At 43.2% G+C, this 12,391-nt stretch overlaps 1 protein-coding gene across 4 annotated transcripts in view; it reads left to right on the top strand.

Moving 5' to 3' along the window:
• The window catches only part of PACSIN2 (protein kinase C and casein kinase substrate in neurons 2), a 581,107-nt gene that overhangs the window by 477,558 nt on the left and 91,158 nt on the right, over nt 1-12,391 (top strand). For all 4 annotated transcript variants that reach the window (XM_078673888.1, XM_078673891.1, XM_078673889.1 and 1 more), the window contains exon 7: nt 8,999-9,119. In XM_078673888.1, coding sequence (XP_078530014.1) covers nt 8,999-9,119 — 121 coding nt within the window. The remainder of the gene's footprint in view (nt 1-8,998; nt 9,120-12,391) is intronic.

Here is a 12,391-nt window from a genome sequence, read left to right on the forward strand (position 1 = left end):
CATTTTAACACTTTGGGACGTGTCCGAGTCATATCCACCAGATCCTTTCTCCGATCCAGTGTCTCCCTCCGTTGGTATTTTGTGTCCCTGCTGCATTGTTGTTACCACTTGTAGTGCCTCTGCTCTCTCCTTCTCCATCTGTGAGGAACTCTGCTTCTTTGAGGCTCATCTTCGCAGTCGTCTCTCCTGTTTCATCTCTGATTCCTGCCCTCTGGAAGGAGCTGTTTGACTGCGTTGCAAGATGGCTACCAGTTTTATAGTTTTCGATCCAATCCCATGCTTCTTTGGGGTCGTCGCAGAAATTTGTCTGCCCATCTAGAATTATCCGGAGGCGGGCCGGGAACATCAGTGAATATTGAAATCTCGTAAAGCCTTCTTAACCGCGAGGAAGGAGTTACGTCGCTGCTGGGTGTCCAAGGTGTAGTCAGGGAACAGGGACACCTTACTATTGTCTACCATCTGTACGTGCTTTTTGCAACAGCGTGTCCCAGTCCTTGAAATAGAGCAGTCTAGCCACCCCTGGGCACGGGGGCCGACTAGGGGCTGGCGGCCGAGCAGAAAGTCGATGGGCCCGTTCCAGAGTGTAAAACTGGGAGAGACCCTCCGGTGCCACCTCAGTCCGGAGCCAATTTTCCAGAGATGCATCATGCTGGTGCCCTCCACTCCTTCCGTCAATCCCAAGACCCTAACATTGTTCCTGCGATTCCGCCCTTCGGCATCTTCAGCCCTCTTCTCCAAGACAAGGAATCTATGCGATATGTCTCCCATCTGTTTAGACAAGGTCAGTTGCACCAGCACAAGTTCAGCCAGTGATGTCTCAGTTTGTGTAACTCTTTCTGACAGCTTTGTGTGTTCTGCTCTCAAAAACCCAGACCCACCGCCACGCCACTTATATCTTGATGGAGCGTTTCTTTAGTGTCAGCAATAGCCTACAGGATTTAGGCCAACTGTTGCTGGACTGGGTTTTTCCATTGCCGCCTGGCTAGATTCTAATTGCTCCTGGTCCCGTGTATTCTCCTTTTGGTCCGGGGGAACTCCCAGCTGTTTACCTCTAGGTTTCCCCATCGTCGTGCGGGAACAGTGTCCTCTTTAGTGTGTAAAGCCCCATTGCCAGTTCACCAGAGATCACTAGAAAAGGATGCAGTTTGACTATATTCCTTGCGCTCCTTCTGGTTAAGTCTGCACAGCTTCACAGTCCCTCAGCACGTTTACTCCACCTATGCCACATAGTCAAATATTTCCTGTGCCTCTTCTAGGGTCCCGCTGTGATTAGTTATCAATGTCCCATCACAAAGACTCGTGGTCACTGACCGACAGTTGCCTCCGTTGATCTATTTGGGCTTGTCTCCTCCAATGAGATCCAAGGATGCCGATACTCCACTGCAGTGCCGCTCCAACCCTTTCAGCAACGCTCTGCAGCAACCGCCCGGTCGGGCCACAGCCCACAGGATACAGAACCGAGCCCCTGCTGATCGTCTGCTATCACCCGGGGCCTCTGGGTCTCACAGAGCCCCTCCGCCCCCCCGCATGCAGAGTCCACCAAGGGAGGCACTCTTGATCTCTGGCAACGAGATGCCACAAACCTCCCCAGAAGAAAGAAGACCAGAAGGGCTGCGTTTCCAAAGCAGTGTCCACAGGCACGACCAGTTCACCAGGCGTTGAAAGGCTATATAGCGCTCCTACTTTTACAATTCAAGTTCAGGGCCAATCTACTTGTTTCTCGAGTTTCAACCTCCTGTCTAACAGTTCCATAGGAACCAATTGGCACTCCCTCTGCCCTGGAATAGTCTCTCCAGACTGCAGCTCCCCGCAGTTCAGGCCTGCGCCACCACCAGGCCACCGAGATCAAAGGCCACCATTTTGAACACGGCGCGACGTACCCCGCTGTTATACGGTTCCATTCACCATCGTCCGGGGCAAAGGATCATGACGCAGGAAGTCTCTAATCGGCAGCGCCGGGGCATAGGCTCCCCCCGCGGCAATCCGCAGAGCTATAGGATCAGAAGGGCATCTCAGAACTATGGTGCTATGTCAGATTGCCAAAGTATACAACAGTGTTATAACTCCGTGTCATAGGAACATCCCGCATAAGGGAAAGTGTTGGTAAACTCCACCGGTGCTGGGCATTCAGGTGTCGGCGGGCACTACGGAAGCGAAAAGCCATGTAGTTCTCTTATCCCTCCCAGTCTTGCTCAGCCGTCAGATAGCAGCGCAGGGTTCCGACACGTAGGTCCGCCGCCTGGTGCGGTCGTCCTCACCCTCCGCTCTAATTCAGGGTCACCCAGCAATCCGGACCTCCCAGGCTGCTTGTCGTTCGCTGGTGCCACCTTGATCAGCCACGGGCGGTCAGTCGCTCCTCCTTACCTCCTCCAGCCGGGTCTCGGAACTCAAGGGAGCCATCTTGCTCCTATCACGCCAGCACTCCGCTCCTAATTAGGGCGATCGCCACAGCACTTTAATCACTCGGGGGCACCCAGCAATGTCACGGAATACTCCCAGGGCTCAGGGGTTTCCTTTGCTCGTCCCTGGTTCAGGTCAGCATAGTATTGTGCAGGATAATTGCTCAGGCCCGCGCGGAGCTCAGGCTCACACTTCCGCCATCATTGGCTCGCAAGCACGCCCCCAACATAAACACGTTTACAGCTGTTGTAAGCAGGTTCTGACTATCAAAAAGGAAAAAAGCGCAGCTTGGCAATCAGGAACAGTTTAACACCTTAACCGCGGCGGCAATTCCGCCGCGGTGCGGGCGTTCTGATGAGTGGGCGGGCCGTGTCGGCCAACGGACGTGCGTAGCACCATGAAGGTAGTGCTCGCGACGGCCGTTGGCCGACGGCAGCAACAAAAGGGTCAAGTTTAATTTGAATAATAACGGCCGGGATTAGCAGCCACATCTCTTACAGTTGCATGCTGGAATTAAATTTGAATTAGGTACATGGCATGCTTTATACTGTACAGCGGGTGCAATGAAGAGAAGCTCATCGCCCTTTGGGCAGGAAATACTGGTACAGTGGGTCATAAAGTACATGTTCAATGCTTGATCCCAACCTGATAAAAGGGCCCTTAAATACCAACTGGAGGTCACATTCTGAGGTGGTCCAGGTGGCAGGGTGTGTCATGTGTGTGCTGCTTACTATTAGGCATTGTTTGAGTTTTATCTGATGGATGCAACAGGCCGTTTGCTCTGATATTGCGTCCTTGGGCCGAATGCAGGTCCTCTGCTGAGCATTTGTTTGTGTTTGAGTGTGTGCATCTGACTCATTTCTTAGACATGACATCCTTGAGCAATATGTGATTTACAGCTGTAATCTTCTGTGTGTGTTTGAGACTGTTCCAGATCTGGTGTTTCCATCACAGGAAGCGCTAGGAGTGGACGGAGGGCAGCTGTGTTATGTTGATCTGATAAACGGTGACTCTGAAACTGTAACTAGTGTTTAAGCGTTAATTTGTGTAACGCAGGCACAGTTGGTCTGCGGATGGTGTGCCGGACTCCTAAAAGCAGTATCATTTTATAAATAGATACGGATGCTAACACAGCAATTGATGTCAAATGTAAATTTACAAATCGCCTGTGTGCCAGAGCCTCTGTTATTTTGAAATAGTTCATGTTTGCTTAGGAATGAGTCCCCATGACAGGCTGCCGCGGTTCGTTCTTTCGGCTGGATAAGAGATCAACATTATCAGAGTGAGGACAAAGGCAGAGACTAAACAACAGTTTGTTTGAAGTGACTGCAACATAATCAAGCAGTGTTGTGCAGCAGCATGGCTATAAGTTATTAATAAAAAATGCGCTATGACACGGCCAGCGCAGGCCTCGTCATAGCACTTTTTTTCCCCTTATGGCTTGTGGGCAACAAAGGGAGGGTGGGAGGCAGCGAGCAACATGGGCAACGGGATGTCGGAAGTTTGGGGACAAGGAAGCTTAAAATAAAAGTGCTTTTCCGCATCCAGGGCTGGCTGCGTCATACTGGGGTTTTTTAGTATGGCAGGTTGGGGGGGCAACACAGGCAACAGGAGTGTGGGGATGGAAGGCAAGATGCAACATGGACAATGCGACGATTGGCAATTTGGGAGGGGAGTAGCAAAACAGACAGTGGGGTGAAGGTGGGAGGGAAAAGCAACACAGACAAGGTGGGATGGAGTGGGAAGGAAGAAGCAATACAGACAAGGGATGGCGGTGGGAAGACAAAAAACAGTTCTTCAATCACAGCACAAGCAGTTGAAAGACATTAATCAAGATGAAGCAATCACTACTTGATCCATGCTCCATACAAAAGAAGAGGAAGTGAAGCTGGCACGCACTGGCCAATAACGAGGCAGTAAATAAGAGTGACAATGAAGCCAATGAATGGTAAGGTATTGGCTGGCTCCAAGCTCCTTATAGTAAAAAATCTCTTGCAAGAGATAACACATGCGCCAACAGGTGAGACCTAAAAATCTGATAAAAGGAAGTTTAAATCTGTGCGGATATTGCTAGAGGTTGAAAGAGATTTCGAGTGGGTCAGTTGGTCATTCTTGGAGAATCTGTTAAAGAGTTTAACTTGGGGATGGAATCTATAAAGATGATGTTGTCTTGTTATTGGTCTCTAGAGTGAGAGTGCTGGTCAATAGGAGGTACTCCGTCTAGTTATGTAGAGTGACGATGCAAGGGTTTCTTATCTCACTGCTACAGTTTGTACTTATGTGGAACCTTTGGCCTTCAGAATTATAGAAACATGTGGTAAGGAGTATTAGGTTTGTTGACATGGAACATATTCAGCCTCAATCACACGATCATAAAGATGTCGGATGATTATGTGGAGTGTTTGATTCAAGGTCAATATTGAAAAATCCCCTCTGGTGCTGATGAATTTAAATGGAAGTTTGCTCTTGATGTATTTGGTACCATTTTGGATGTGATGACAATAGTTTTGTACTTTTTAGAGCTATTAAATGGAGGTGTGACTAAGGTGACATTTAGGCCTAGAAATATGTCCTTGCCTATTTGTAGTGGATTGAAAGATTTACTGCGGTCAAGTACTGTGACCTTTTATTCTCCACCAAAGTAGAGAGTAAATTAATTTCCTAATCCGTTTTCGTTGTACTTGTACAGAACATTTTTCTGCAGGATTGGACCAGACAGTTGTGATTTTGTGAAATGTTTTTTTGATTAATAGCATAATCCTTTTTTTATTGCAAGTAAGAGTGCCTCTCCTAAAACCGCCTCTGAAACGTTTCTGGGGCTGAGAGCAGTCTTTCACAAATCATCATAGTGGCCACAATGAAAGTGCTAAACACCGCAGCACCCCTGGCCTATTAGCAAATAGCTGTTCTTATACTGAGCCATGCCAGCCTCTACTTAAAAAGGAAAACTACAAGTCCCAGAAGGTAGTGTGATGCTGGCTTACAAGAAAAAGCAAGGTATTGCTCAAGATGTCAAACTATATTGAACAACTTGCCAGCATTGTAGTCAAGAGTCCGGATTATCGGTGAAAAGTTAACAGACTTGGAGCGGAGTCTATACCTTGTCAGCATTAACACTGAGGAATAATCGGTCGCCTGCTAAAAACCACCTGTAAAAGCCCACTAGGCTTTGGTAAGGGTCAGGCACACGATAGATGTGCTTCTGAAGCACGTGTATGAGTTGGTTCACACTCATTTAATTGTCACTGAAAGATATTTTGAGCTGGGCAGTCGGTAATGTGAGGACCTCCTGAAAGTTCATATGGGCGGCTTCAGAATTAGTCAGACACGTATACCAATCAGTTTTGCATTACAATGTGTTGTGGAGTTGGAGGGGGGATCAGTCTCATTCCCATGCACCCTCATATATCACTACAATGGCCTTACGGCTAGAGCGGTCAACCTCAAAGCTGGGGAACCAGGTTAGAGTCTCGGCAACAATGCTTACTATCCTGTGATTCTGGCAAATCACCTAATCTCCCCGGGCCTAACAAAAATGAATGTGTCCTTCTGTAACAAAATTGGTGCTCATGTAAAGCGCTCTGATACTCAATATCTTCGGGTCTAGTTCTCACTATATACAACTCTAAAAGAAAAAGAAAATAATTTTTTAGAAAAATAAATATAACGTAAACATAAAAACCATACTGGGCATTATCATGTATAGCTGGTCTTTCATAAGTTAGTACTACATGTTACAGGCAAAACAGGCCTGATTTGATGCAAATATGCATTTAATATTACAAAGCATGTGTAATCAATTCAGGGCACAGAGCGGACTAACTGAATGGTAATGATAACAAGTCTGTGTCAATACCATGTTTTCTGATCAGAAACTGCATGTTTTCTGGTGCCATCAAACAAAGGACAGAGGTGGAAAACTTGTCACTTTTCTTGTGCATATATTTTAATCCTGGCTGCGAGGCACGATAACCTTATAAAGAGCCGCCTTGGATCATCCAACCTTCACTTGCTTGTGCGGTGGCCATTATTTGCTATTTAGGAATTATTGTATTTTAGGTTTAGTAAACTAATACAGCCACATAAGGTGGATGACTGAAAATATTAGGGCACATTGGGTAGGGAATAGACTAACAGGTTAGGGATGTGTGGTGACCTATGGTCGGTCCAATTTAATATTTGCTCTGATCTTAATCTGGTATTTGAAAACGCGAACTACTGACCCCTATTGTCTCAAGGCGCTGGTGGCCGTCAAGGAGATTAAGTGAGCTATTGCCCAGAGTCACATGGTGCTGAGCTGAGGTGCTGCTGGTTTGGTTTTTGCAAACCCATAGTGCAGTATACACTATCTGCTCTAATATGTAGGTCGTGCTTGTGTGAAAAAAAGGGTATATTATCTGATAGCCCGATTAAATGCATGATAGGAGTCCATCTAGCCCTAAAGTAGCTGCTAGTTCAAAACTGCTCTTCCAGAGGATGGGAGCTATCCCAATCTACCTTCCTGTATTAAAGCCCCCTTCCAGTATCATCAGGAGGTGTGTGTGTGTGTGTGTGTGTGTGCTCGATGGAGTGATCATATAGAGGTCAAAAAGTTTAAACCTGATCAACATTCAGGGCATATTTACTCTCCAGAAGTACAACTATTAAATAAAGCATGCTGATCACCTTCACATACCTGCCCTCTTGATCGGTCTTAATATCTGAGCTGTGAAAGTTACTCTAGGTTTCACCCGTATTAAAATGTCCCTAGCAATGACTGTATATTGTGTGTAATAATGCTCCTCTCCATCGCTTCCTTAAGCTAGTACCTTCATCCAGTTCCAGGTGAGCCCCCGTGTCTTAGTTTTGAATAAATTGTATGCTGTTTAACAGCACCATTTATGCGCCTCACGTTCCATGTCATCATTATCTATTTGCAAATGTTCTAGTGAAGGATCTGGGAGCAATTCACCTACTCCACATGTTGGAGCCTTTGCACATAGACACAAAGGAAAAGAAGGACATGTATCACTGACTCGAACACTCAGATGTGCCCAATAACTCCCCCACATCTATTCCCCGGAGAGCAGGGCAACAACCCTTGATCCAACATAACAGCATAAGCTAGAAAGAGGCTCCCAATCTCCAGTGCAAAAAGAGTAGGAACCAGGGGAGGTGTTGTCCAAGAGGGATCCCTGCCCCCACTCAGGCACATCCACTTCAATTATCATTTGTAAATAGTATAACATTGTAACCCGCTAATAATACAATGACACTGAGTTGGTGCTTTCTGGACAAAGCCTGCTCATGCATTTAGGGCAGATCATCTGCAATGTTGGGAGTAATTTTGAGTACCACATTGTCATTATTAATGTAATTTGTGGCTTCATACGAGGTCATGAGCTGTTGACTTGTATAACTCTTGTACACCTATAAATTGTTGGCTAATTGTACAGTTTTTTTTATATTTTAGATCATTACCATAACTTCCTTCCAGCTGACGTTTTTTTAGTGAGAAAACATTTAACGTGTGCTCGGGTAGCATTGTATGAATTCTGTTTTTCAAATAAAGCACCCACATATTCATTAACAGTTATAGCACTTAATGATTGTGATTTCATGTTTTAGGCATAATGTATGTAGCTGCTCCTGGCATGTTTAGGATTTCAGGGTTGTTTAGAGCTCCGTGTTGTCAACTTAGAGTGCTAGACACGTGTTATACTAAATTTTACTTCACATAGAGGAGGATTTAATAAACAAGCATTGCAGAATTACTGTCCATTGGGATAAGGAGTAACCTATTTGACATTCGTCAGTGTTAGCAACGCAGATATCGTTAGTTATTGGAGTTTAAACAGCTCCCTCTTCATTAGCTGACTGAAATGTAAATGAATGAGTTTGGCTCTGAGGTGGCTGCTACATTTGTTCCAGACTTTTAGGCCTACCATACCAGGTTTCCTTCCATCATATTTACATTTTTTTAAACCTTCTTTCAGGGTTAAGCTGGAGGTGAATGATCGGGTGCTTTGCATTCATTGTTCTTCTATTTCTGTGTTGCTGAGAAACTATGCCGTTTCTATGGCTGATATGCAGAACACACGCCTTTAGTACACACTTGGGGGCATGGATGAGCCTGCATAGGTGAGCTCACAAGTGAATGAGTAGGAATGAATGTCTCCTAACCTTAAAAAAGCAAACAATCAATTGGATTGGTCATCCTAATCTATCCTATTTCATCCTTGCTGTACTAGGAGAGTGAATGCTGCTGTTCTCCCCCCTCCACTGCTCAAATTATGGTATCTACTCTCTTTTCAACTCAATCTGTAGTCTAACATGCTTGCTTAAAAAAAAAAAAAAAATACAGGTTCTGGCCTTCAAGCCTGTCAATCGGTAAACAGCACATAGCCATATTTCATTCCGGCATGCAGATGCTTCACCTCGCACTAAAACAAGGCTAGATTCTGTTATGAGTTTTTTTAATTTTACAACACATTATCGAATATATGTTTCTTATCCTTTGTTATTTGAAAGCATTGTCATGTATGTCCTAATTTTGGTTTAATATAAATGTTTTCTTTAGAGATTCGTTTACTTCACAATGCAAAACTTTTCTATCCAGCTATAGAATGATCTACGCAGACTTGGAACAGTCTATTCAAGCAGCAGATGCCCAAGAGGATTTGAAATGGTTTCACTCCAACCATGGTCCAGGAATGAGCATGAATTGGCCACAGTTTGAGGTAAGATTGGGCAAATCTAGATGCATGTAGAATCCTTTCTTGACGTATCATTCTAGCTCTTGTTTTGTTATCCCCTCCATGGTCCAATTTGCTTTATACATACAATTTTGCTGTAGATATGTATGTGTGTCATAACGTAAAATTTGTAGAATAGAATTACATTAAAATTATAAGAAAAACAAAGAAATTTATGGACCGCAGTATTCAACCTTGACAGTTCGGGATGGGTTTGACTCAAGAAAGACATCCGGGTGATTAATTTGGCTTTAGAGTGTTAATTGAGTGTTTATTGGTTGTCATCACATCACATGCCTCCATTGAGTTTAAGTATTTTCCATTGCAATGTTTTAGTACTCATTTATTCAGTCAAAGCTATTCGGATCCAGGTAAATATTTGGTCTGCATTGCAGGCAGATTTATGTGACAAAATCTGTTGTGTTGTATATTTGGTTGAAGAAGAATATTGGCACTGCGACTGCCAATATCCGTGCTAGAAAGCAGATGTGGAAAATTACCCTTCCACATGCAAGCTGCAGATTAATGGGGCCGCAGCCATTCTAGAAATTTCTGGGTCTAACTAGGCGAATGTCTTCCACACTTAACACAGCACACTCCTTTCATTCCATGAAATGGGGATGGTTCTGGCCCTTTCTATATTCCTCCAAAAAATGTCCTGGTTACACTCTTAATTAATCCAGCCTGACTACGACCCATCAAATAATTACAGATTGAAACACCTTCAACTCAGTTGTCAATTAGATCTGCCAAAAACTTGTTATGTCTAGATCAGGCTGTTTGTGTATGCATTCATAATTTTGTACCAACAAATGCATACGATTTGTGTACACAATTTTTGTAATGTACTTTCACTTACACCATGTGCACTCTTGAAACACTATGCATTTTTTAAATAAGCCTTCTAAAAAATATTACCATTAAGGGAATTATATGAAGTTTCTGAAATGGTTTTTGCACAGTACTATGAAATAACACATTGGGTGTTTAATTGTTTTTAAACTGTGAAATGTATATAAATATACTACAGTGAGCCCTTACTGCATTACTGTATTAACTTCCAACTACCCTGGGTTCCAGTTGGTTTACAGGGCAACACCTGTACCACTTATATTAAACAATACATCTAGTATCCTTGACTTCGGTAATAATAATACTACTGTTACACAAATAAATAATAGCAACGCCCTCTTTACAAGTTGGGCTGTATATGGTGGGATATTTACCCCATTTAAGATCACAGGCACAAATATGGTGACAATCACATGTTAGGTGTAAATACCTCTTATTCTGAGCAGGAAAATGAGACGTAACATTCATAATCTGAATTTAACACACCATGTTTTACTTTTTTCCTGGGCCTTTTCCCTTGATAAATTTAATCGGGTTTATCATGCCAGAATCAGGGGAAAACTGCCATAGTAAGATAATTATCATGTAGCTCTTAAATCCAATTCGTACAGGAACAATAGTTAGTACAGGGATCGAATCTATTGTGAGTAGATTCCCCTGTTTCAATCAATCCTGAGGAATTTTTTGTACGGCCTTCTAATTCATAGTGTACCTTAAATTACACTGGGGTTCAATGTGTTGTTTGCGCTATCAAAGGGGATATGACCAAGAATAGGTGATAATATACATTTGCTCCCAAAAAGTATGCTGTAATAGCATCTGTTATCCTGCCTGTAGGAAATCTTGATCTACTCAGTGCAATGCTTTTATATCAGAGTAACACTTTATTCAATCCTCTTTGTCTAAATAGTTTGAAGAACAAATGCTGCAATCGTGTTTTGGTAGTAGTAGGCATATTTTTATTAAACTTATTGAGCCTGAAATAGCAGCTACAATTCATACTAAATTGCAATTTCTAGATGAATCTCATGTTATTTTGATAAATATGTACTATTTACTAGTTGATATGTTATATGTAAAGGAAACTGGCAGTCAACTGCCACTTAGCTCATGATTCTGAACGTACTCATTCCAATCCAAGTTCCCTCAATTGTAGGTTTTCCAAGTAAATATTTTTAATTTTGCAAGTGTAAGCTTTTTTGAATTTGTAGATATCTGAAGGATTTCAAGCTTGAAAGGGTACATAGCATTGGCGTTTCCTTTAAAACTTTATTTGTGTACAGTTGTGTAGCCTTGTGATGGATTTGCTAATAATATAATGTTTTTTCCTGCCTTCCGTCTAATTAGGATGAAGTAAGTTGAATGTTTGTATTACTTTGTCTTTGATAATACATGCAATCTACTTTATCTTCTTATAAAGCTGTACATCAGTCACTGGCATGCATCTTTAAACCTTTATTGGTTGTTTCAGTGATCTATATTGTATTCTGTTAGAAAGTTCACATAAATACTTCAATAGCCATTGATTACATACTATAAACATACTTTCATAACTGCAGAACATACTATACACTGCATTTCCTTTTGGTCTGCATTGTAGGATCTTCATTCATAGTCACATATGTTAGAGTAATTCTTTGGTGCATGTGGACACCAGAACACTTAATCCAAATACTATCTGTAAGGAGTATATAAAGTTTACCATGTTCAGTTTAATAAAGAGGCTTCTAAAAAGCCTATCTAGGCAACATATCAATCAATCATGAATTTATAGAGCACACAGGGACTCCAAGAGTATCTCAGAGCTAAAGGACCCTTCAACCATGTCCTCAAACAATAGATCAACACTGAAAAACTGTCTCGAAGAACCAAGTTTTAAAAGCTCGCCTAAAACAGTTTTCCACCCTCAAAGCTCACATGCACGGAGGAAGGGTATTCCATGCCAGCGCAGCAAGATAGGAGGACGACCAACCACCCCATTTTTTATGCTTAACTCTCAGTACAAGGGCAAGCTCGGCCTCAGACGAACGAAGGGTTCTCACTGGATCATAGTGTATAATCCTCACAAAGGTAGCTAGTGTGCTAGAACTAAAAATGTTAACTGAATTCTCTCTTTAATAGGGAGCCAGTGTATCTTCTTTAACCCCTTCCATGCTTATGACGGCCCCCGTCAGTCATGCATCACGGTGGGCGTGTGCTGTTGACGGCTGGGGGCCGTCATGATCCCACCCACTCTTTAAAACGGCCGCACAGCTCGAAAATTTGCCGCCCATGCAAGGGGTTAAATAAAGAAGAATAGAAGTGTGCCTAGGCTTTTTTAATAGCATCCTATCTCCTGCGTTTTGAATAATCTGTAACCTCTTCAGTAAATAAGCTCGGAGGTCCAGGTATGGAGTATTGGCTAG

Source organism: Lissotriton helveticus, chromosome 1_1, assembly GCF_964261635.1.
Source record: "Lissotriton helveticus chromosome 1_1, aLisHel1.1, whole genome shotgun sequence".
NCBI lineage: Eukaryota > Metazoa > Chordata > Amphibia > Caudata > Salamandridae > Lissotriton > Lissotriton helveticus.